This window comes from Mucor velutinosus (genome assembly GCF_035048745.1).
Source record: "Mucor velutinosus strain NIH1002 chromosome Unknown tig00001563, whole genome shotgun sequence".
In the NCBI taxonomy this organism is placed as follows: domain Eukaryota; kingdom Fungi; phylum Mucoromycota; class Mucoromycetes; order Mucorales; family Mucoraceae; genus Mucor; species Mucor velutinosus.
In genome coordinates this window covers 3,996,465-4,022,319 of record NW_027041904.1, presented here as the reverse complement: position 1 = coordinate 4,022,319, position 25,855 = coordinate 3,996,465, and the positions used below count along the sequence as shown (strand labels likewise).

Below are 25,855 nucleotides of genomic sequence, written 5' to 3'. Positions count from 1 at the left end.
TGATGTCTGTCGATGCTTTGCTATTGCCCTCATGGCTTCTTTTTCCTGATACCACTCTCTCATGGGGCTTTCAAACCAGTAGTCATCTTCTTCTATTGTCCAATGCATGTTGTGCATTTAGCCCTAAGATTCAAGGCTCATTACTTTAATTACGTGGTTCTCATGGTCTATCAGTGTCACAATGTCTTCGATGGCCATCTACAACAAGTGAAAGTCATGCTGCCACATAACGCTATAGGTCTTCATTGTGCAATGGTAACACGAAGCACTAGTTATTAGCGTACCCAGGCTGCAGTTATGACATGTAAGTATGCACTTGTGAATGTTGCGGATGGATTCACTAACTATTCTTTCAATTTAATATGTCTCTCTGTCTGGCTTTTACGAAGTTTATTTGTATCGTTCAAATTGCATTTTTTACGAAATTGAAGTGAATAAACTATCATTGCTATGATCACCATGACACGACCCTTAAAGAAAAGAGCGCTTAATTAAATTAATTTGCAATTAACCTACTAATACATACTTGCTACTGTTGCTTGTGCAAATTTGCTTGCTTCATAACAACGATTTTTCTCTAGATCCAATGTATTAGAATGGAGATTGTGATTGTGATGGATGATGCTTTTATTTCTGTAGCGCGCCATTGATTTAGTGCATGTGTGTGGTCTCTTTCTCTCTCTTTATTAGAAGAGCTATATACTCCATTTACCTTTGGCCTCCAGTCAAGTTCATGTTTGTTTTGTAGCAAAGCAAGGGAAGAAACAAAAAAAGGTGTTCTCCTATAAAATTATACATTTTCCTTTTTTTAATTTAATTATATTTCTCTTTTGCTCATTTCACTTTATATATTCCCCTCTTCTTCTTCCTCTCTCTTTTGCAACTGCATCTTGTCGCACTGGCATGGCTCTCAATACACAATCTCCCCTTCGTCCCTCATCAGCGACAACAGATCATGATCGCGTTGGGATGGTGACACATGGTGTACATCCTGTAACTGAAAGCCCAAATCACCAGTTGACACCAGCAGCGGCATTTCGGAACAAGTACTATCTATCACAACAACAACAGCAGCGACTGGATGAGGTATCGTCTACACCAGCGACAGCAGAGACAGTGCAAGTAGAGCAAGATGATGAGGACTTTTTATATAGACCAGGCGCGATCATATATGCGCCCCTGAATACGACATTACCTGGTATAGAAACAACATCATTTGCATTATTTGATGGGGATGAGGAAGACGAGGATGATGAGGAGGAGGAAGAGGAAGACGAGGAGGAGGAAGACGACAACGACAACATATCCATTAAAACGATTGAAAGCAACCACACAACCTTATTCGAACCTACATCGGATCTAGAGCCCAAAATCATACTACAAGATCAGGACAAAATCAAAGAGACCCACAATGGTGCTGCCAGTAGTGCTCTAGTGGCGAGTAGCAGTAACTTGCTATCCAAACTCTCGAAATCGACTGCTCCAATGCGAGCCAAATTGTCCACCTTGTCCCGAAGCAAAAGTAAGTTATGGTCTATTCAGGGAGTTGTGAGCAAGTCAGGGATACCAAACAAAGAGAAAGAGAAAATGCCAGAAGGAGGACGGACAAGGGAACGGGGAGATCGTTCATGTTGGGCTGTTGCCAAAGTGTATAAAGAGGGGAGATAAAAAGCCGTACGGATACTGATGTGTTTATAAATAGCGAATCTAGATCATCTATGGACGAGTTCTTCCACCACTTTAAGTTTGCCCCTAAGAAAATCAGCCGAAAGCGTGCATCAAATGTCTCTTTCTAGAAAGAAACGAAAAGAGCGAAAAAAGAGCGAACGATCGCAATCCTTCTCCTTTGACTCACCAACATCGCCGAGTGCAACATTGACAACAAATAGCAGCATTTATCCCGCCTTACTATCCAAAATTGCTCATGTTTTCAAGGAGAATATGGTGGTTGGTACAAAGACCAAGGACAGCATCCAGTACCATGATGTGTTTGATGGCAGAGAAGCGGTTGTATGTGCTGTTGTTGCAAGTTCCAAGTTCTGTTTATACTCATTTGTTTGCACTTTAGAGTATGCTGGCTTCTATCATAAGAACGTCGGATCGAAATCTGGCCATCTTGGTTGGAAGAGCCTTGGACGATCAAAAATTGTTTCATGATGTCAACTATGAGCATCGATTGCGAGATTCAGTGCATGAACTGTACAAGTTCAAGGAGCATCAGGTTGTGACCAAGCCTTCCAGTAAGCGAAAACTATCCGCCGATTCAGATACAGTTGCCATGGTTACAGACATCACATCAGGCGAGGACAACCCTCCTCCTATTCATAAAAAAGAAGACGACATGCCGAATGGCGTTTTTACTCTGTTAACAGATTGCTATTCATCGACATGTACTATTGAAAGCGCCTGCTACAGCGTACTCTGCCCTCGCCGATTCAATCAGGTATATAGATAATAGTGCATACATAATGATACATAATGCTGATGTCTCTTCTCTGCAAATAGAGTCAAAATTCACTGTATGAAGAGAATGTAAGTGATTCCTGTTGCATTGAGCATCAGACAACCAACTCTTGTCACTAGGAAGATAGGCTTTGGATCAACACCGTTTCAAAATCGATATCAACCAGTCTTTCCACCAAAGAAAAGCGACGACAAGAAAATATATACGAATTGATTTACACTGAAAAGGATTTTGTTGAGGACCTGCTTTATGTGGAAAAGGTGAGATTAAACACGTTAATGCAGATACATCATGGTGCTAAAAAAAAACGCGCATAGAGCTGGATCAAGCCATTGTTAACCAATGATTTCATCATACCCGCAGATCGAAGAGATGCCTTTGTAAACGAATTGTTTTGGAATTTACCAGAGATTCGAGAAAACAATGCTTTACTGCTAGCAGATCTTCTTCAACGGCAGCAAGAGCATATGATAGTGTACAAGATTGGAGACGTGTTTCTAAAGCATGTGTCCAATCTATTTGAACACTTTATTGAATATGGTTCTCATCAAATTATCAGTAAATATAAATTGGAAACGGAAAGATTAGCCAACGCTGCATTTGCCGAGTTTGTTCAGGTACTGATAGCATTGCAATCAGTCGATCTGCTTATGTATTAATGATCCAACCAACAGACAACAGAACGAGCCCCAGCCTCTCGAAAACTGGAACTGAATGGATATCTGACAAAGCCAACAACTCGATTAGGAAGATATAATCTACTATTGCGAGAGATACTGAAAAATACCCCTGAAAATCATCCAGACTGTGAAACCATACCCAAAGCAATGAAACTAATCCAGCAATTTCTCCAGCGAGTGAATGAAGAATCTGGAAAGACTGAAAACAGGTTTGGCTTGGAAATGCTGGAAAAGAAGCTTACATTCAACAAAAAGCATATGCTCACACAGGAGATTGTAAGTATTGAGTCTGCCAAGTTAGATGTGAGGTTAAGGTTCATGTGGCATGAAATAGGACGATCTAGATCTGCTATTCAAGGAACGTAAGATCATACTCAAAGGACCATTGAAGAGAAAAAGCACCACGGGCAATGCAGCTTCTGAATCGTCCGAATTGCAGGTGTATGTGCTGGATCATTGTTTGCTGCTCATCAAATCAAAATTCTTTGATGGCGCAGAAGTATACAAATTGTACAAAAAGGTCAGAATTCGTACTGCTCAATACCTGTATATAGTACTGACGCTGATACACACACTAGCCTATACCACTGGCATTACTAGCAATTGCGTTACCGGATCAGACAAGAAGATCAAGCTCGATCCTTCCTTATAATCGATCCAGCACTGGATCATTCTACTCGACAGGAGGTAGCTCAGACGTTCTGCCGTCACCTCTGCTTTCCTACTCGTCCTCCACCTCTATTGCAAACAGCAACGTCAATGGAAAAAGCGGATACCCCATCAGCTTCATACATTTGGGCAGACACGGCTCAGGCACCACCACATTGTATGCACCCACACTAGCAAGTCGCAAGAAATGGGTGGATACCATTGAGAAATACCGGCGATCCGTCATGGAGAAGCTCAAGGTGTTCCAGATGACAGGCATCAGCGATCAGTTCTTTAACACGTTCAACAAAGTTCACTGTGCGGTTGTGCATGCATCGTATCTCATCTTTGGATGTGACCATGGTGTGTATCTCAAAAAGCCTTTTACTACAACGCATGCTACCTCCTTGGACAACGACGAGGACGACGATACAGAAGGCATTGTCAAGATACTCTCACTGGAAAAGGTTTCTCAGATTGATATTCTCAAGGGCTCTCGACTGCTGTTGATTTTGGCAGACAAGATACTCTACACGTGCTCATTGGATGCACTGTTCGACGAGAACAACTGCATTTTCATGGAAAGCATCATAGCGTCCTCTCCCTCTGTATCTTCACCATCCTCGTACAAAATGAGAAGCATCCGTGAGCACAGTTTTGGTGGCAGCGTCAGTTCAAACAGCACTGAGAGTCGTGCTACCAACAACAGCAGCAACAGTAGTAATAGCAGCAGCAGCGCATTTGTCAAGAGGCCTAAAAGGATGATTCAGCACATGCGAAAGATTGGAAACAATGTGTCCTTTTTCAAGGTGGGCCAAGTGTATGATAAATCAACAGCGGGTAAGCCTGTAGAACGCACTTTGGTGTGCTTTGTCAAATACAATGCCATGACATCCACCATTCGAGCTCTGGAGCCATGCGACGAGAAGGGATCTGATAGTAAAAAGAAAAAGAAAAAGAAGAACAGCAATAAGCCTAGTTTGGGGCTGTTTATCAGACACTCCAACGAGACATTGCGAGGATTTAAAGATCTGTATATACCTGGGGAAGCTACCTCAATTCAGTATTTCAAAAATGTGATTTGTGTGGGCAGTGCCAAGGGATTTCAGATGGTCGATATTGGTTCGGCTGGTGTACAGAGTAAGTAGCATGCCCCTTGAGAGGAGCACTTGCTAACATGCGAATAGGCGTCCTTGATCCAAGCGATGAGAACCACAACTTTATTAGCCAAAGAGAGACATTACGGCCTGTATCCATGTTTAGACACCCAGACGGCTGTATTATGCTTTGTTACAACGGTAAGTTGGCAGAGGATTCAATGAAAGTTAGGTTGCTCATACAATCAAACACCTAGAAATTGCATTTTACATTGATAAGAAGGGACGTCGGATAAGGCCAGACTGGATCATCAACTGGGAAGGGCATCCAACCGCCTTTGCTTTCTGCTATCCCTATATCGTTGCATTTGACTCTAGTTTTATAGAGATTCGCCATGTTAATTCAGTGAGTGCGAGTCCCACGAACGAAAAGTAGGAGACATGTTTGACTCATCATATATACATTAGGGAGATTTGACCCAGATTATCACAGGACACAACATACGATGTCTTCGATTAGAGCCCACTGACATTATATACTTTGTCATGGAGGATAAACGAACTGGCAACGAGATGATTTTCAGCCTTGAAAAATAAAAAAATAAAAATAGCAACATTTATTTTTAGCGACGTTTAAGCTGATTATCAAGTGTTCTTCGTTGCTGGCCAAGCCATGAGATTGGAGACGCCTTGTTATTTACAACATCTCTGTTGGCTCTTCGTGACATATCATACCAGGCTGATATCATCAATTGTTGTTCACGGCGGTTTTGGTTGCGAGTCTCATGGAGTTGTCGCTTGAATTTCTCAATCTCTTCTTCACGCATCTTGACTTCGGTTTGCAAGGACTTGACAGCCTCATCAAAATTACCAGACTCGCCCTGTTGTCTGAGATCCTTGATCAGCTTGTCTTGCTGTGAGATAAACTACAGCGGATTTTACATGTTAGTTCTCGTACCTGTATATATATCCCGTTTTCATCAAGTACCTGTTTACTGTTGATGAGCTTCTTCTTGTTACTGTATAATTCTTCTTGCAATTTGATGAGTTGCTGCTGCAGTTCAACATTCTTTTGCTTGAATGGCTCGTCATCCTTTGCCTTGAATGCTGCCAAGGACTCCTTCAGGTCGCTGTTCATTCTCTCTGTCACCAACAAGAGATCCTTTTGCTCCAGACTTTGGCCATGCAAAATGTCCTTTTCCAAAAGCAACTTGTTGATGTCTTGCAGCTGCTTCTTGGTCTGCTCTTCCAGAGCATTTGATTTGGCTTCCAACTCGTTGCACTTTTTAAGAACCTCGTCCATGCCCTCACCATCGCCCTGGAATCGGCCTTCAGATATCTTTTGCTCCAGCTTAGCAACAGTGTCATTCAGCGATTTAGTCTCCTTCTCCAGCTCAATGATACGAAGACGCAGAGAAAGCGTCTTTTCTGATTGATCTACAAGAGCATCAGGAATGCCTTCACGGATACGTGCCATGTCACTTTGTAAGATGTCTCGCTCCTGTGATACTTCCAAGTAGTTCTTTTCAAACTGTGTCTTGAGACGGTTGGCGTCATCCAACAAATGCTGCATCACAAGCACCTTTGAATGTGTTGACTCTCCACCACCACTGCCACCACCACCGCCACCGCCAGCAGCTCTCTCTTCTTGCAGCGTCTTTACTTGGCGTTCAAGGCGACGCTTGGATAACTTGAGTTCAGTGACATTGGATTCCTTCAAGGACTCTTCCAGAGAATTATTCAAATTGTAATCATCAATGTCCATATCCTCCACATCGTCATTGGCTGCTCGTTGTGCATTGGGTGCATTGACTGTAGTCATACCTAGTTGTGCTTCTTGCAGATGATCCTCCAGAGCCTGAATGCGGTCTGAATCTCTGGCTTTATCAGCTTCCATGAGTTCCATTTTTTTGTTAAAGTAGGTTAGTTCGTATTCCATCTTATTCTTTTCACGGATTAACTCGTTGTTCTTGGTTTCCAGATTGGCCACTTGGTCTTTGTAAGAGTCCATCAAGGTCTTGAAAGCAAGCACTTTTCGGTATTCTTCTTCCAGTTTCTGATAACTGGTATCGAGTGAATGATTTTGCTCTTCCAGTAACTTCATCTGTCGCTTTAAATCTGCTGTGTCTTCCATCTTCTTTTTGTATTTCTCAATGACATTTTCTGCTTTCTGGAGTTTCTCTGCTGCGTGGCGATGCTCATCAACTTGATCTTTTAATGCTGCTGCTTGTGATTCATACACAGTGAGCTCTTCATTCTAATGACACAAGGTGAATCTCGATCGCTCATGCCAAACAAAAAATCATGCACTTACGATACGGGTCAAGTTGTTGATTTGGCGATTGAGATCCTCTAGTCTTCTTTCTTGCTCTTGTCGAGTATCTTCGCTCTTTTGCCTATGATGAAACTAAGTGCCAGCTTTACTCTACACGATGCCACTTTCTTACAAATCTTGCTTCAAATGATCAATTTCTGTTCGCATAATAAAATCGGCTCTACCGGTCTCATTTGCCTGTGCCACAGCAGTATCCATGTCTTTTAATCTCACTTGCAAATCTTGCTTTTCATTCTCGAGTTTGTCCTGTTTGTAAAGTGAAAGAAACAAATCAGTGATTTGCATGATGTCAATGTGTGAATAATGACTTTACATATTTCGTCAATAGCTCAGAGTGTTTATCGATCAGTTGTTTGTTTTGTATCTCGAGTTCTTCCTTTTCTCTCGAAATTCTTGTCAGCTCGCTTTGGCTTCGATATGTACCATCATCCATGTAACTGCTTTGGGTATAATTGTCAGATATTTCTTGCGGTTCATTGGGCTCTTGCTGAGCATAATTCAGAGTCTATGCATCGGATAATGTAAATCTCTTGCTCTCGTTCTACCAGAGCATAGTCCTACCTCTTCAATGATCGCCTTGACATGCTTTTGATCTGACTCACTCATCAATTGAATTTCTGGAATATATTTGGTGTTATTTGGGCCCACCACGGCAGAAGTCAAGATATATTTGCATAGCTGAACAATGACTCGGGTATCAGCATCTTTAGCAATGGCGTTCAAATCAATCTCTGGGAAATTAGAGAACGGTATACCCAAGACCTCTTCATAGTATCTAGACACCAGCTTGCACAATTTTTTCAGGTTGTTGTGCTTTAGAACCCAGTTATCTCCCACATCAGCAGAACGTATGCTTTTGAACCATTTGGGGTCGCTAATGATACAGTATAAGCAAATCAAGGCGTGTTGGAATTAGACAACTTACATGTCAGACGCCACTTCAAACAAGATGAGACCATCTGATAGCTCTTGCATCTGTGTTACTGGATGGGAGATGGTGAATGTATTAATCTGTTTCAAGGATTTTGTTAGCCCTTTTTCTTTTTATCGCACATGTATACGCTCTCATATCATTACCCATTGAATAATTGCTGCTTCAGGGCTTCGTTCCATCTCTGAGTTTCTCAGCATATTATTATGGTGTAGCTTTATAGATTTTGCTTGGATATCTTCTACGAGTATTAAAAAATGAAGTGAAAAAAAAAGATATAGAAACCAAGAACGTTGTTGTATTCAAGGAGTTAATTAAATTGATTTCGCGAGCCGCATCATTGCATTTGAATGAGTTTATTTGGCTTACCTCAAGTATACTATTAACGATAGTGAAAAGCATTGTATCGTTTTAGCAGTACGATTAGAGTAGATCAAGCATGTTGACTAAAGCGCTGGCGTTGGTTGGTCCTCTCCAGATACTTGCTAAACATCACAGAATCCTGAAAATGCTACCAAGCTGCGAATGATGCTGAGTTGGTCAAGAAGCACTTTAAATCATGGCAGTTTGGCACCAATGACTCTGTGCCATGAAGATACATTCTATCCGTTTTCAAGTAGACAGATCTCTTTAACTTTATGGAAATTAGATTCTTGTAGATGGAGCGTTCTTTGAACAACAAAAGCTGTGGCCCGTAGCACCACACAGAAGGCTTCGCTCTTCTGAATATTGCGGCAACCTGGGTGATTTACAAACACCAATGCAAAAATTGATGCCCAAGAGAATGAATATGCCATGAAGTGCCAAACAGTATCATACCTTCGTTGTAGAGCATGATTGACTCTTTAAATGCTCTTGACAACATTAGATACTCATGTTCCTTATCTGCTATCCTTTGACATATAAAGAGTAGCTTACTAACATCGGATGCGCCTACAGACAAGTATCACAGTTTGTGTTGTATTAGAGATATAGTTTATGACTAGACTTCAGTAAATGTATACAAAAGAATAGAGAGAGAGATAAAAAATGATTTTTGTTTTTTATGAATTGAAATCAAATTTATACTAACTAAAAAAAAGATTATTGACAAAGTATGTATGTAAGAGACATATGAAGCAAGAAATCCCTCCCCCCATCCTATATCTCGTATACTTATAATATATAGCAATGGCTTTCCGCATAAAAACATCTCACGTTATCGTTGATTCAAGTAAAAAAAGTTTATAAAGCCATTTGCTACAAGGAAATTGGAAGAAAGGCTTTAAAAAAAACTGAAAACCCGGCACTTTTTCCCAGAATAACTAGTGTCTCCAAGCCATAGTAGCTTTGTACAGAATCAAAATGCGCATTGAATGGCATCGCTCTTAATATGTTCCACGGTTGTTATTCAGATAAGCCTGTTCTCCAGATATTTTCAAAGTTATACAATAGGAGTATACTGTATAACGATGGCTCTAATATAAAGGTTCTAGCATCAACATAGAACCTAAAATAACTGTTTCCCCTTGCGCAGTACACCTTTGAATTAACCTTTTACCAAACCACCACATCGAAGCGTCTTACAATCAAGCGGTTTTAAACACAACGCTTTCAAATATCTGATATTAATCTATAAATAATGCGTAGTAATAATCAGTAGTAATTAACGGTTTTTAATAGGTTTATAAATAAGGCTTTGGCTAATAAAATGGTCTTCTTTTAAGAAATCATCTGTTTTTGAACAACAACCCACCATTTAACCTAAAATCCAACTATACAATTGTTGTCTCATAACATTTTCTTATAGTGACATGCTACTTTCAGAGCTCTAGTATCAATATTTCAAAGTTTGGCTTTGCATGGGCCGAATCTTGAAATCAGAAAAACTTTTGTACATCCAAAATCTGTTATGAGTCAGACGACAGCAACCCATGAAATTGAAACATGTTGAGAATCAATTGTAAATCACGTAAGGTTAGCTAGACATATGGCATTGGGACGACATCGTACATAGTGTACTGCTATATCCATATTATGACTCTCGTTACATAGTGAATTATTTAAGAATACCCCAAACTGTACGATGGCTGCCAGATTGAATCATTGGATCTTATCTTACTTTTGAATTAAAGAAAAATTTAAATTGTATCTATTTGGTTACTCTTTTATTATTACAAAAGACAAAATCACGATAAATGACAGATCAACAGAAAATCAACCAGTTGTAGACCGTTTCTCTTTCAATCCCTCAGCCAATCAGATTGCTCAAAAACTCCGCTGACCTAAAAAAAAAATTGCGAGAGTTTCCCCCTGTTTTGATGTGAGGCAAAATTTTAAGCTCCGCTATATAGCAATATAGCTGTTACTATCATCAAATTTCCCTCAGGTGCTAGAGCATGCCTTACTTACACCACCTAGCTTTAAATTCAGGCATTGAGACCCTCAATCATCACTAAAGTAAGTAGTGATAACCAAGTGGAGGCGGCCTATCTACCTCCTAGCCTCGGATAAAGTCTTGTTGAGCTTCAGGGATAGGCACATCCACACAACGTAAAAAAGGTATGCTTCAAACGAAACATAATAAAAGAAAAAGAAAGAAGAAAAGAACATAATATTATAAGAATATAGTAGTATGTCGGCAAAAAAGAGACACTCACACGAAGCGAGTCAAAGAAAAGAATAACAAACACAACATCAAAGATGTTTAAAAAAGCTCGTTGCTGTTGCAAGAAAAATGCATGCATGAGCAACGCGGTGCATGGTAATAGTAATAGTCGGATGTAAAGCAACATGACACAAATACGCACAACTGCAAAAGCAACAGTGGTATTATAAGTTTGCGATACAACACAATGACTAATATTGTTTCATGTAAAGCTACAGAGGAAACACTACCAACAAAAGAAAAAGAAGAAAAAAGCGCAACAAGGCAAACATCATGAATCCATTACCACGAGAAAGGAAGCAATAATATAAGCGTCCAAAGAAGTTTTATATCATTGCGACCAGAAGAAAGAAGATACTTACCACATACCACAGCCACAGATAGACCAGAGGATACGCAATCACCAAAAGTAGACCAGACAGTGAGCATACACCAAACACAGTAGGCCAGGGAAGACCATATTAGCAGCAGCAGTAACACCAGCAGCAGCAACACCATCAGTAAGACCAGAAGCAACACCAGAAGCAACACCAGAAGCAACACCAGTAGCAACACCAGTAGCAATACTAGCAGCAGCAACAACAGCGTAGAAAAACCGAAGAACGAGCGACACCAGAGACCAGACAAAGATTAAAGAAGCAACCGCCAGAGATAGAGACCAAAGAAGCAATTACTAGACAGGGTAAACCAAAGAATCAGACAGCAGAGATAGCAAAGAAGTAATGGCAGCAGCGCCCACGTCGAACAGGCAAAAAACTATCGAAACCTAATAAACATATTCAATTAGTGCTTGTTCTACATCTTTCTGTACTCGTTATCGAATGATACCTACTATATTCCACCTCAAAAAAGCAGTATCAAGTACGTTTGACAGTGCAAGACCGTGCTATCAGATGATAGAGTGTTATTTTTAATCAAAAGTGTTCCAAAACCAATATGGTTTGATACTAAACGCGTTTTGCAAAAAGAGTAAAAAAAAGGGGGTATGGAAAAATGAGAGGGCGCCCTAACCGACGTCACGTCCAGTAGGTTTAGTCTCAGTCTTCTGCCATGGCAGCCCTAACTGCTGCACTTTAATTTGAAATTGTGCAGTGGGTATTTTCGTGTTTAAATTTGACTTGATCTCACATTCTTTAAACGTTTTTGCTAAATTTGACTATGAAAATTGTCGTTTTTATACCTTACTTTCTAATGCATCTATAAAGAATCAATGAAGGCGCATCGAATGATGCTGGTTACATTCAGCTTTCAGACTAAAAATAAAGAGAAATCTTGAAATATTTGAAAATAGGTTTTCTGCAGAAACGTCAAAATTTAGCATATGAAACTCTCAAAAAAGTAGCTTTCAGTGTTATATTACATCTTTGTAATCAATTTGGCCTGATATGTATCATAGGAAAAGTCTTCATTTTTCGGGTGAAAAATGCGATCGTGCGATTTTCAAGAATTTTCCCTTGCTAGTACTCATGTAAAAACGACAATTTTCATGAATTTGCAAAGACTCAAAAAAAGTTGAGATAAAGCATCAGTAGGTAAAACGTAGCCAAGAAGAGACGTTTGGCGTTATTCCAAAAGTCCAGAACGCTTTGTAGCATGAGTTATTCGTGCTTGAAAATGGCTAGCTTTGAACAAGATTCGACCTGAAAATAAGGCGTAGTATGCTGTGCTGCCAAAGAAGTAAGTAAATTACAGTTCTGTCTGATGTCCCTGATGTTCTGCATTGTACGGGGCCCAACCTCCAAGTTATTGACACTTTTATATATTCTAATTCTTCTGGCAATCAGATCTCTTTGAGATGCTCGAATACAGTGATTTTAAAACTTGAGCGTCAGTGATACTATGCAAATTTGAATTTAACGATTTGCTCAAATTGACCAAGATACTTATCTCAGCAGACCCCTCTTGATGTTCGTTCACAGCAGAGGTATTATGTTTATTAACCATAAAACTAAACTTAAAGTCTATTCACAACAACGTTGGACAATTATAATAATTAAGGAAAAATGGTTGATATAATATACGAGGCAGGTTCAGTCGGTGTCAGCTCGATTGAGCGATCAAACAACGAAATCTTGTATCAGAATCGAACGAACAGAGATTCATGATACCTACAAATCCTGCGATGCAAGAATCGACATCAGCAAACTGTAGTGAACCCGGGTTTAATGGATTCACGGTGCTACACGGCCGAAATGTCAGCTTCAGCCAAATTATCCAAAATTAATCGCTCAAGCACTATTTTTTTTTGGCTATAGTAGTGGCGTATATATGTTATCTGTTGTGCGCCGACATTAAGCAACACACTCTCTGTATTTATTTTATAGACTTGAGCACCGTATGGACTCTTTGTTGAGGATATAGATCATCTCTGAGAGGCAAATGTATTAGGCGTCGTTTATTACATAAGAGGATCTGAGAATGAGCTGAGATGCATAGTAGAAGTGAGAGGTCTTTATTCAAGCAGCACGAAGGAACATGAGTGGTGCCATCAAATGGCTAATCTATATCCTGGTTCCTAGAGAGTGGTAGCCTATGGCCTTTCGTCCCTGGAAGTGGGTTTCAATTCCGACAAATGTTCTTCCGTCAAAGCTATTAGGAAGAACATTCTATCCTGGATCATCTTTGTTGTTTATCCTTGACTGGTGGTTCATGAGTTCTGATGCAGCACATCCTCGTTACTGGTTCAAGGCTTATACAATTATCCCGCATTCAAGATCAAGGTCCTATTGCTGCGGCACTGCCAAATAACTATAAATACCTTTGATATCTACACTAGTTTTGATCCCTATTCAATCTTGGAATAACATAATAAATATATTCAGTTCTAATTGTATTTACTCTGTCTATATTTTGTTATTCTAAACACTCTTCAGTGCTGTTATTGAAGAAAGGCGTGTTTTTGTTGCCATGGTAAACTCCAAATTTGAGAGTTAAGCCCCGGTTTTTTGAAGGAAAGCATCGCAGTAGGCACTTAAACGAGATCTCATCTTGTAGAGCCAACACAAGGTGCAAGATTTAGTTAGTAATAGAAAAGAAGCCTGGTTAAATTGGCAGTTGTTGTACTAATAATAATGTCCAAACACTGTTTTCTTTGTTTATATTTATTCTATTATGGATTACTTTTACAATTTGCTCGGTCGCTTTTTTATTATTTGACAACCAATTGAGCGATTGAAGATCTGTTCATATGATGTTTAGCAACCCCTCAATGTAGGCATAAAATATCTCTGATATGAAGTCTCTAGCATCAACATGGGGCGTGAAAAAGCAATCTCCCCTTTCTGATGGCATGCGCTACACAGCTTAAACCTTTTGTCAAAGCACAATAAAGCATATCAACAAGCGGTTTTAAATATAACGTTTTCCAACATGGCATCAAGTGCAGAGCTACATGTGTGAATCAAGACAGATATTATGTCAAATGCATTATTATTTGTCGCCGCCGCACACTCATCGTAGTTACTTGCACGGCCATCAACAAGATGTCACCCCGCCATTCACATGCTATCCATGCTAGATTGGCTCGTATATTTGAAGAGTGCAATCATTGGACTTGGATAAGCCATCCACCTCCATCGCAACCATCACTCCTGCTGCCACCACCGCCATTGTCGCTGACGCTGGCGTTGGTGCTCTCTTCTGACCCTTTCCTTTTGAAGCCAATATCCTTTTTGTTGAAGTAAAGTGTACTAAATTCTTTACCAATATTTCTCGTTAGATTTCATAAATAATCTAAGCTTTCTTGCTTCAACTAGTCTCGTTCTACCAACCAGGAGTCTTCCTGTTATACTGAAACACGTATATCCACGAAGACAAAAGATACCAGTAAGTCAGTGTTAGATAATGGCTAAATTTTACACACACCTGAGTAGCAAGAGGTAATGCGTGTATGCCGTCTACCCATATCCAAGATCTTTCTATTCATACAGACATGGAGCACCGCAAGAGCATCAGATCCGCAGCTACATGTTATTCAAGGACAACTTCTGATAATAATGAAAGCTCAAAAATAAAATGCTAGAAGGATAGGGTTGTAAACGAACATTCGCTCCCTCGCTTCACATTCTATTGCTGCGGGAGCAGGTCGAATAAATGCTCAGCAAATTTCTTCAGAGTTGATCATGAAAGATAATGGCGGGGTAGATGATTTTTGATCTGATAAAGAATAATGGAATTTGAAACATTGAGCACCGACAAGGCTGAAAAAACTTTTGTTCGTATTTATAGGCTTGCTCATAAGATCCTCAGTGCAGAAGAAGAATGATAAGCCTGAAACCATATTAATGAGGATGCTCATATTCGACTCAACTCCCAAATGAGACTGAATTTAATTGTTGGTAAGATGGGCGTACTCACAGTCTGCCAATAATTAACAGATTGCAGTAATCATTCCTTATGAATATTCTGATAAAAGTTTTAAAGATGTCCTTATCACATACTGAGATATCTTTGCAGCCAGTGTCAATAGTTTCTTTTAAACAAATCAATGAAACGCATACTGTCAAAATGATATGTTGAAATGCTGCAAATCACAATTAGGAGGTTGCGATTACATATATTTTGGTGGCGAGCCAGGCTGACTGGCGTTCTCAGATATGAAAGTACCCAACAAAAGCAAAAAAGTATTCAGGCAAAAGCGTTCGTTTTTTATTTTTTATTTTGGTGACCCTCATTTAAGCAACATCCCAACCATCGTTGTCAACATCAAAAAGGCATTTTGGTCAGCCAGTAGCGCCAAAATTTATTAAATCTCAGGTAAATCTTTTCTGTTCAAGATTGGCCAAATAATAGACATTTTCAACTTATTTATGCTATTTCGTGAGATTCGACTATATAAGTTGCGATCACTAGCCTATGCTTCCTAATACATTTTTGGAGTACTTTTTAAGGCGCTTCCAATGGTGCCAAGTAAAATATACGTTTTGACTGGATTTACTGAGCAATCTTGGAAGATACAAAATGTGAGTTTTGGTCAAAATGTCAAAATTTTGCATATGAAAGCCTCACAAAGACGATTTCAGGTGTTACATTAGATCGATAGAAACATTTTGATTCAATATATACCATAGTAAAAGTCTTCGTTATCAAGGTCAAAGACTCGATCGTTTGATTTCGAGAAAAACTATGAGGTATCCCTCATGGTTTGGAGTTGATTTTTCGCCATATTTTTTTTGGTCCCAAAAAGTTGAGCAAAGATGTCAGGAAGTTACTGCTACTCTAGTACAATTGTTTAGCGGCATTCCCGTGGCTCAGAAAGGTCTATACATGAAATTATTAAGGCCTGAGGGCTGTCAGGTTTGGTTTTGATTTATTCATTTGCTTGCTACATAATACATCACTTAGCGATTTGTTGCTACATTTTAGATTTAGTCTGCCTTTGTATGCTAAATAGAAACTAGTGAGTCTTTCATTGGATCTTTAGTTTACATTAGTAAGAAGTCAGAGCGCCGCTGTGGTAGAGTCATCAGAGACATCCAATGGAAGACATGCTAGTGCTTATATTTGCGGAGTGAGTAAAGATGTGGATGTTTGATAACAATCATCCTTTCAATCCATTACACGTTCATTTTACGTACCCAGCAGCATGATATCCGAATGAGCCCACCTTTTTTTTTTTTTCAAGTAAATCACTACAAGTTACACAGCGAACTTTAAGACTCGTTCATAAACGTCAAATTGCGTTGACCAAAATGGCATCTTCGAGAAGGAAATCAAGGGATTGAGACCCAGTGTCATCCAATAGGGATAGACAGGGGGTCTTTTTTCCCCTCCCCTTGAATATTTCTGCACAATGTGATTACAGTAATTGACATTAGAGTTTAGGAAATGAAATTATCGTATGTCTCTACAATAAATTGCAATACACACTGATATAGCTTGATACATGCATTATCAATCTTATCAACAGATCTTGGGGATAGAGTCTAATTTGAGTATAGAAAGCTTACTCCATAGAAACCAAAGCGTGGAGAGAGATTCCGATGCTTTTGACTCAAAAAATTCGAGTAAAAACGGTACAAGTTTTCCCGAGAGACATTTAAAGAAAAATTTCCCCTCTTTCCCTCTCTTTTCTCTTTTTACACACACACTCACATAAAAGCTTTTATATTTTCTTGATATAAATCTTTTGTATTAACTGAAATAATAAGAAAATGTATGGTGTAAAAGGAACATCGACCATCTTAAACTCTGTTGCCAGACAGGGTGTACTCACAAAGCAACTTGTTGCACCCAAATCAACCGCTTTCCTTGCCAATCTACCTACTCGCCAAGTATCAGCTGGTAAGCTATCCTACACCACCAGAAGCCAGACACAATTCAATCAAAAGCAAGATCTGGATGGCAGCAGCAGCAGCAGCAGCAGCAGGGATTCAGCAGCCACCCTTGCTCATTTGAACAAGCCAAACTGGACGACGGTAAAGCATCATGGCAAGAAGTTTTCAGCTTATGATACAGCAGCAGCAGCAGCAGCAGCAGCATCAGAGCCTGCTCACTTTGATGTTCGCATCCTTCAAGCAGCCAAGCAAAAGAACTCGAGAGCAGTGGTAGATGCGTTTGTTCAGGGCAAATCAGCAGCTGGTGAATCAGCACCACCCTTGTCTACACAAACCTATGAAGCTGTCATTCAAGCATACGGCAAGTTACGCAAAATCAACCAACCTCTCACTCCCATGATGAACGCCTACCATGATATGATTTCTACCGGCGTGCGTCCTTCCTCTCAAACATACGCTCTTCTTATTCGATCCCTTTGCAACAGAGATTCTGAAGTGCAAAAGACGGTCAGCATGCTCAAGAGACAGATTGCTCGCACTGGAAACACTGTCCACAATTTGGGTGATTTGGAGAATGAAAAGAACATGGAAAAGGCGTTGGCATTGTTCAACAAGGCAGTAACTGAGAAATCAACACAAGACTTTGACACTGAATTGTACAACACCCTGCTTCGTGGGCTATCTTACAAGGGCAACACGCAAGATGGTCTCTATATTTACGAACACCTTGAAAGTGCTCACAATGCTAATCCCAATGGTATGACTTTTGCCACGTTGATGTCCATGTTTGGCACTGCTGGTGATTTGGTGGCTGTTCGCGAATGCTTTAACGAATACAAGACACTCAAGAAACACCTTCCTAGCCATGACGCCACTTATGTATATAATGCGTTTGTCTATGCTCATGTCAATGCGGGCGATATTCCTGGTGCTTTGGATATTATTGAGAACGTCATGGTGCAAGACCATGTAAAGATTACCATTTTGCCCTTCAACAAGATTGTGCGTAGAGCTTGTTTTGATGGAAATATGGACACTGTGGATTCTGTGCTTGCCAAGTTGGAGGCTGACACCAAGCTCCCCAACCCTGATGCCAGCACTTATGGTATGATTTTGTCGGCGTACAGTCATCTCAAGGATTTCGAAAAGGCCACCAAGGTGTATCACAACCTGTTGAACCACGATATCTCGAAACAGTACGGCCATTTAGCTGATTACGCGTTTGCTTGCACCAACAACCACATGCCCGATCAAGCTTTGGATGTCGTCAAGGCCATGACGTCTCGTGGACTGGAGTTGGATTCCAACCTGTGTAAGGGTGTTGTATTGAGCTTTGTCAACAATGGTAGAATGGATGATGCTGTTACCTCTCTCAAGTCTTTGATTGGATTGTACACCAAGAGCAACTTTTTGGATGCTAGTTCGCCTGTGTCTGATTTAGCTTTGGATTTGACTCTCAAGTGCAAGGATCTGGGTAACGCTCTGTCCATTCTGCAAGTCATCAACCACTATTATATTCACCCTACGCCTGCTGTGTGTGAGGCTGTGGTCAACATGTATCAGGAAGCCAAGTCCAATCCTGATGTCTGGCAGAGAGTGTCCAAGGATATGAATGAGCGCTCGTTCTTTATCTTGTACGATATTGCTTTCCGCAAGGAGAACACACCTGAGGCTTTTTGCAAATTGGCTTTTGAGCTGCTCAAGGACATGCATGCTCTGAACATGTCTCCCTCTGCCAGTTTGTATGTTCGTGTCTTGACTCGCATGAAGAAGTACGAAGCAACTGAATACGAGGCTCGCTGGAAGGAAGAGTTTGCCCCTTACATGTCTGCTATTGAAGACCAAATCAAGGACCCCAAGATGGCTGCTCCCAAGGCCGAAGATGTGGTCACTCATCGTGCTGCCAATGCCAAGGCCTCTGAAGCTGCTACCAAGCCTCCTGCCATCATCACTGTTGAATCTGATTTGCTCTCTGCTGCTGCTCTGGATGCTGCCCTCGGCGGTAAGTTTGAAGAAGCTATTGATGTCCTCAACAACAAGATCATCAAGCAAGGAAAGGTGCCTACCCCTGAAGCTGTGCGTGACATGATCCAACTCTCTTCCAAGTTAGGTCGTTTGGATGCTGCTGAGAATATCTACAATACAGTGATTGATTCCATGCATCTCCTGGAGGGCACTCGTAAGCAACGTGGTTACCATGCCATCTACAACTCCATGCTGGTGGCTCATGCTCGACATGGTGATCTCAACTCTGCCAAGGTCTTTTATGACAAGCTTCGTGAGCACGACCTGTACCCTGATGGTGATGCCTATGGTTCTCTCTTGGCCTGCAATGCCAACTCCACTACGGATGAGTCTACAGATGCTCTTGCCATCTACGAGGAGTCTCGAAAGCACAATGTTCGTCCTACCGTCTACTTGTACAATGTCATTCTTTCCAAGTTGGCCAAATGCCGCAAGATTGAGCCTGTGTTACGTCTGTTCAACGAAATGAAGCAACTCGGTGTCATTCCCAACTCCATCACCTATGCCTCTGTTATCTCTGCTTGTATCCGTTGCAGCTCTGAAAGCCGTGCTGCTCAATACTTTCAAGAAATGATCTCTTCTCCGAAGTATCAACCTCGCATTGGTGCTTACAACAGCATGATTCAATTCTACGTACAACAAAAGCCCAACCGTGAAAAGGCGCTCGAGTACTACAACCTTTCCAAGCAGTTTAACTTGAAGCCCTCTTTGCACACCTACAAGCTGCTGATGGAAGCCTATGCCAACATTCCTGCTTATGATATGCTGACTGCTCACAAATTGCTGACTGAGATGAACAAGCGCCATGGTTATCGTCCCAGTGCTGGTCACTATGCTACATTGATCCGTTCATATGGTTGTCTCCATCGTGATGTTCAATCTGCTGTTGCCGTGTACAAGGAGATGCAAAAGGCTGGTATCAAGGCTGATGAGACTGTGTATCAAGCCATGATGAACACTTACATTGACAACAATGACATGAACAGTGCTCAAGAGATCTACAAGGACATGCTCAAGCAAGGCACCAAGTCATCTGCTTATATTGAAAACTTATTTATTGCCGGTTATGGTGCTCAAGGTCAACTAGACAAGGCTGAACAGGTGTTTAACAACATGAGTGATTCTGGCAGCTTGGTGAGAGAACCAAGCACCTACGAAGCTATGGCCAAGGCTTATGTGGAGAATGGTGAAAAGACCAAGGCAGTGCAAGTGGTCCAGCAAATGCGCAGCCGTGATTTCCCACCCAAAGTTGTTGATGGTGTTACTCAATTGATTCATGCCTCTTCTAAATAATTATCTCACATACCATATTCTTCATTTTCTTTGTATATTCTTCGTTCTCTCTTTGTAAAATCATTCAAATCTTGTTAATAAACAACTTTTTTAGACAATAATAGCTTTAACTTTTAGTATTGTGCGATGCTCGTTTTTTACCTTTTAAGGTGAAGCGAGACTTTAATGACAAAGCACATGATCATGTTTATTTGTATTTCCTCTGTACATGGCATTACATGTGTAGTAAAGAAAAGTTCTTGTCTCCTCATGGAGTGTCTGTGTTTGCCTATGGACTCCCTCCATTAGCACAGAGACTACGTAATGCCATCGCTAAAGGGGGGTATGTATCATAACGCAATCAAAAGATGGGATCTCTTTTTTTTAAGGTTTTGATCATCCCATGCGTGCATCCCGCTCAAGAGTCTAAATTTTCATTAAATCTATGATGAATGACAACAAAACAGAGAAGCATATAATGCGATTAATAAAACTAAACAAGCAGGTCCCCATTTATCAGTGAGATCAAGGAGGGGGGGGGTTGCGCTACTGTGAGTAGATGTCTGCAAGCTGCACGATTAGTACGGCTCTAGGAACCCAATGTTGGGTCTATATATCCACCATAAATAAGCTGCTTCTAGCCACTGTCGATTTAAGAGTGCACTTGTCTTTATCTCGTCCAAGATTCGTGCCACAGTGTTTAGACTCGGGGGATACATGGGGAATTCGTTTGTTGTGATTTTCTAGATGGAAACCCATCTTGATCTTGAAACAAACCCGCATGTTCTACAACAGCTCAACTCTAAAAAGATGATGGCGCTTTCCGTTGGTATGTATTATTACTCATCGATTAATTGCTCTTATGCAGAAATTGAACCCTTTTAAAACTACCAAAAGAAAACATCGGGCCGATGCTGTTATTGATATCTATAGTTTAGAAATTGATGTTGAGTTGATGTTTTGTGTAACTGCTCTACAAGAGAGAAAAGAAGGGGACCTCTGGTTTGACTTTATAAGCCCATTAACGGAACAACACACTCATAGATTTTGATCCTTTGGCTCGAGCATACAAGATGTAGCATGGCCACTCCGAGAGAGACATGTCAGCAATGTGTACAGCTATAACAACCTATTCTCAAACTAAACATCTTTATGATAAACGGAACCTTTCCGGGTATGTAGATTCATACAAGGAAGAAGCTACAACTTGCAATCAGGTTTATCCTACTCTCTGTATATATATATATATATATGTGTGTGTGTGTGTAATCTCTATAGACAGCCAAGACGAAAAAAGAACAAGATCATGTTTCATCAAATTAATTCAATAACAAGTATCATTGTTGATTGATGAATTTAGTAAGGCCTTGCTCCCGGAATCACAGTGTGCTACTTTGCAGTGCACCTCTCTTCTCCCATAATGGATGATGAACACCTTGTATTGTTTACTGTTTACTCACTGATTGCATGCAACAACCTTAATATTATGATCATAACATCCTCTCACTCTCTTTTCTCCCTTTCTCTCTTTTCTCTCACTCTCTTTTCATCCAACAATCCTTCTGCTTTTGTCTACAAAACTACTTCCAAATCTCTCTTACACTCACTTTTCACTCTCAACGAGTCCAGTTTTGAACCCTTTACTTTCCTTCCTACAATACAAACCAAAGAACTATAAGACCATCGTTTCCAGCCTTTTCCATCTCTTTCATTAAATGTAGAGTATATGACTAAAATGCAAGAAAAAAAATCTTTTCTCATCTAAATGCTTCTTAGTATATATATATATATATATATATATAACAAGATATGACTTCATCAGTATCCAACAACAATAACAACAATAATAATGCAGTGATGATATCGTCCTTACCATCACCGCCCATTTCAAATCGTCAGTCTATCATCAAGATGCCAGCTTTTATGTTGGGCCGAGTCCCTCCTGCCTGTCCCATCATACCACCACCTTTACCATTCAAGCAGCACTGCTCCAACAACCGCAGCGCCGGCGGGTGGGTTTCCGACATGGGTTCCACAAGCTACCATCGTAACAGTAGACAGCAAGATGAATTGAGGCCATTATTATACCAGCAACAACAAGATGAATGCTATCTGCCACCCATCCAGAACTTTATGAATACGCCTTTATCGAGCCCCTCACCGCCACCCTCGTCGGGTACTAGCTGCTGCTATTCGTCATCTCCATCTTCATCCTCTGATGAAGACGATGTATTGAACTCTTCTGTCCGCAGAAAGGGTTCAATTGCTTCACTGCTGAATTCTGATCCTGAATTAAAGCAGTTGGACGAAGAAGAAAGCAAATGCAATTATCAATCTCATTTCTTTGACAATTACTCGTTAAAAAGAGGAAGACCATCTACTGCTGCGACCATCGATGACACCATGAGTAGTAGTAGCAACCCACACAAGAAGCAGCGCACATCAGAGAACGCAGATTGCATCAAACAGGCCTGTCAATCTTCCAAGTCTCCTACTGCTTCCTCCTACAACACATTCGCCAATGAATCTACACGTGCAACCAAAGGTTTACGCCATTTCAGCAAACAAGTGTGTGACAAAGTTGCTAAAAAAGGCGTTACAACCTACAATGAGGTGGCAGATGAACTGGCATTCGATATCCAGCAACAAAATGCGCTTGTAGATGGCCAGCCAGTAAGTCTTTTTGATGTGTTGATCCAATCCAATGCTAATGCATTCTGTATAGAAACAGACGTATGACCAAAAGAATATTCGCCGTCGTGTGTATGACGCTCTCAATGTGTTGATGGCAATGAACATTATTACCAAAGACAAAAAAGTAATCAAATGGCTTGGTATTCCTGAATGTTATAAACAGCCTACAGAAAAAGATGGGCAGGACAATGCAGATCTGTTGAGCCAAATCAAGGCAGAGGAACTTCGCCAACATCAGTTGCTGGAGTCCCTTCAAGTGCTCCGTGGTACCATCAACAGTAAACTGGAAAAAGTAAGCTGATTCTTGTGCGCTATGCAGCTCTCACCTTATTCACTTTTGATATCATAGCATGTACACATTCGCAACCTTGTAAGTAGAAATCAATCACAACCACCATCTACTACCAGCCAAAAGATTGAATTGCCGTTTTTCATGATTTGTTCGTCTTTGACAAAAGATGCTCATTTACAACTGAATATACAAAATGGCGGTCGATCTGCCATAGTATCGTTTCAGCATGATCAAGGAAATCAACAGATTGTATATGAAGATATGGATGTTTTACGACATGTATCTCTCCTATTATAGTTTTGCCATTCCAACCACAATACCAACACATTGCCATGCCATGCCAATCATTTATATACATATACACATTTAAACGTTCTATACATACACACACACACACACACACACACATACACCATAGCATTCCCCCCACACTTTCTTTACTTGGATTGTCATTATGAAACTTTTTTTTTATCACTTTTCATCATTATAAATTGATAACATTTGATTCAACTCTTCATTACTGAAAGTTGGTTGTATAAAGTCCATGATATTGACATTTGGATGTCTCAAGAGAATCCTATCGGTTGTTGCTGCCGCTGCTGCTGTCAATGTTTGGCAAATGTCTGGTGGTGGATGAGCTTGCGGCAATAAGGGCAGCTCCTGGCCTCGCTGCTCTATAAGAAGGTGTCTGACCTGATGTATGATATCCTTCACCCTTTGGATATAATTCAACGGTGACGCATACAGGATTTGCATTGTGGTCGCTAGATGGTCAAGAGCCGTTTGTTTGGCCGTCATGTCTATCGTGTTACAGGATACACTCTGTTGATGAATATACACACTTTCAGCAACGCCGTCCAAACAATAATAGAAATGACACCAATGTGGCTGTTTGGCATATATCTGTAACAGCTGCGTGATTAGATTAGCTGACCGAATACAAACATCCAGCGACAATAACGCGACAGGTGAATCTGCAATGTCTTGTTCTTTCAAGAAGAGTTTGTGAAGCATGATCCAAGTAGTGTGATATTGGATGTTCAGTACCAAACAAGCCTCATCACAGAAAGTGGTGCCCCTCTTGTGTGTCGCTGAAAATGAAAAGTAACTAGGTAATTCCTCTAACCACTGTGTCAAGCGAGCCTCAAGATGTGCTACAGCGTCCAACAGACAAGACCCTGATTTTCCTTCTGACGGCAAATGCTTGGCAATGACTTTTCTTATCTTCATCAACTGGATAGACGCCACACTGAAAGCAATACGGTATCCTGTTTCATCGTCTTCATCTGCAAGTCGAGTGGGATACTCCATATCGCAATCCCCATCATCTACCATCGTAGGACGATTGGACTCCAAGGCAGCACAAAGGTCCAGCCAATACACAGACCACCACAGCCGTTTGTTTATCTCTTTTTGTTTCAGGTTTAGAGATGTATGGTCTCTCTTATGAAGCCCCAAATCCTCGGCCATACGGATAGCTAGCCCAATATACAGATACGCCAGCGTAGTGCGTTCACAACTCAGTTGATACATGTAGAGGTTGAGAAGTGCATGAATGGTAGTGGCGTTGCTTATCGTGAAGCACTTCCTTAGTAATTGCCTTGCCTCTAAAAAGTAGCCTTCGCCCGCTGTGTCTACGCTAATACTGTTGGAAAGAGTGCGATGGTAGATGCTGGTATGCTTTGCTACCCAAGCGTGGATCGAGTGGACAAGCAATAACTCTTGTGGTCTTTGAGGGTCATGATACGTTTGTAAGAACTCATGCTGATCGACAATTTGATAAGGAAGAAAACAAGGCTGATAACAAGAGTGTATAAGCGGCTGCAGGTTCTCAATAGGTACTTCTTGTTTGATGAGACATGGATCTCTCGATACAACAGACAGCGCATCCGCATTGCTGTGGCTTCTGCTCACAAAGCTAGGTACATTTATCCATGTCCTGCTGTTGATTTCAAGTTGAGCGATGCCTTGCAGCAGTACTCGGTACAAATCATGGATGTTGGTGATGTTGGTGTTGATGCGTATGCCAGATGGTGTCAGTCTTAGTGTCCAAGTCGTTGCTACTACGCTGCTGTGGTTGATGTGACCAAGGTTTGAAAAGGATAGCATTCTGTTGAGCTCAGACTGCATCACCTTCATTCTTTTGTGCAATTCCGCCACATGATTTCCGAGCTGATCAAAGGCTTGATTATCGACTCGAGGCGGCACATCAGTATAGACACAAGGCGAGTCAGAAGCAGCACATCGACTGCACTGAGGATGAGTAAAATCGCATTTAACTTTACTTCTTTTACATTGGACACACTATGTCAAATGTTATAAGTCGTCCTTGATCCATACACATAACTCGACTTACTGCTAAGCTTACTCTTGAGCGCTTTCTGTTGGACATTGACAACAGAGAAAGATAAAGAAAAAGAAAAAGAAAGGAGAAATAATTTATTGTTGATGTATGCTCATCTGGTACAAACAGGGGAAAAAGAATAGAGCCGGAA

At 40.7% G+C, this 25,855-nt stretch overlaps 5 protein-coding genes across 5 annotated transcripts; 3 read left to right on the top strand and 2 right to left on the bottom strand.

Moving 5' to 3' along the window:
* Positions 1–903: 903 nt before the first annotated feature.
* Positions 904–5,486, top strand: ATC70_009949 (uncharacterized protein; the record flags this gene model as incomplete). Its single annotated transcript, XM_064829173.1, has 12 exons — positions 904–1,522; positions 1,703–2,010; positions 2,069–2,443; positions 2,506–2,532; positions 2,584–2,724; positions 2,782–3,081; positions 3,139–3,420; positions 3,479–3,664; positions 3,723–4,932; positions 4,980–5,090; positions 5,147–5,295; positions 5,358–5,486. 12 exons carry the CDS (start codon positions 904–906, stop codon positions 5,484–5,486), a joined length of 3,837 nt encoding a protein of 1,278 aa, XP_064686375.1.
* A 26-nt stretch (positions 5,487–5,512) lies between these two features.
* ATC70_009948 (uncharacterized protein) lies at positions 5,513–8,355 on the bottom strand (the record flags this gene model as incomplete). Its single annotated transcript, XM_064829172.1, has 8 exons — positions 5,513–5,815; positions 5,878–7,146; positions 7,204–7,285; positions 7,337–7,470; positions 7,538–7,729; positions 7,786–8,098; positions 8,150–8,235; positions 8,302–8,355. 8 exons carry the CDS (start codon positions 8,353–8,355, stop codon positions 5,513–5,515), a joined length of 2,433 nt encoding a protein of 810 aa, XP_064686374.1.
* An 8,599-nt stretch (positions 8,356–16,954) lies between these two features.
* On the top strand, positions 16,955–20,395 carry ATC70_009947 (uncharacterized protein; the record flags this gene model as incomplete). Its single annotated transcript, XM_064829171.1, has 1 exon — positions 16,955–20,395. The coding sequence occupies one exon, from the start codon at positions 16,955–16,957 to the stop codon at positions 20,393–20,395; it is 3,441 nt and encodes a 1,146-aa protein (XP_064686373.1).
* Positions 20,396–22,183: 1,788 nt separating this feature from the next.
* On the top strand, positions 22,184–23,657 carry ATC70_009946 (uncharacterized protein; the record flags this gene model as incomplete). Its single annotated transcript, XM_064829170.1, has 3 exons — positions 22,184–23,047; positions 23,100–23,360; positions 23,418–23,657. The coding sequence occupies 3 exons, from the start codon at positions 22,184–22,186 to the stop codon at positions 23,655–23,657; spliced, it is 1,365 nt and encodes a 454-aa protein (XP_064686372.1).
* Positions 23,658–23,831: 174 nt separating this feature from the next.
* On the bottom strand, positions 23,832–25,752 carry ATC70_009945 (uncharacterized protein; the record flags this gene model as incomplete). The annotated part of the gene is made up of 2 exons (XM_064829169.1): positions 23,832–25,664; positions 25,717–25,752. 2 exons carry the CDS (start codon positions 25,750–25,752, stop codon positions 23,832–23,834), a joined length of 1,869 nt encoding a protein of 622 aa, XP_064686371.1.
* Between the last annotated feature and the right edge of the window lie 103 nt (positions 25,753–25,855).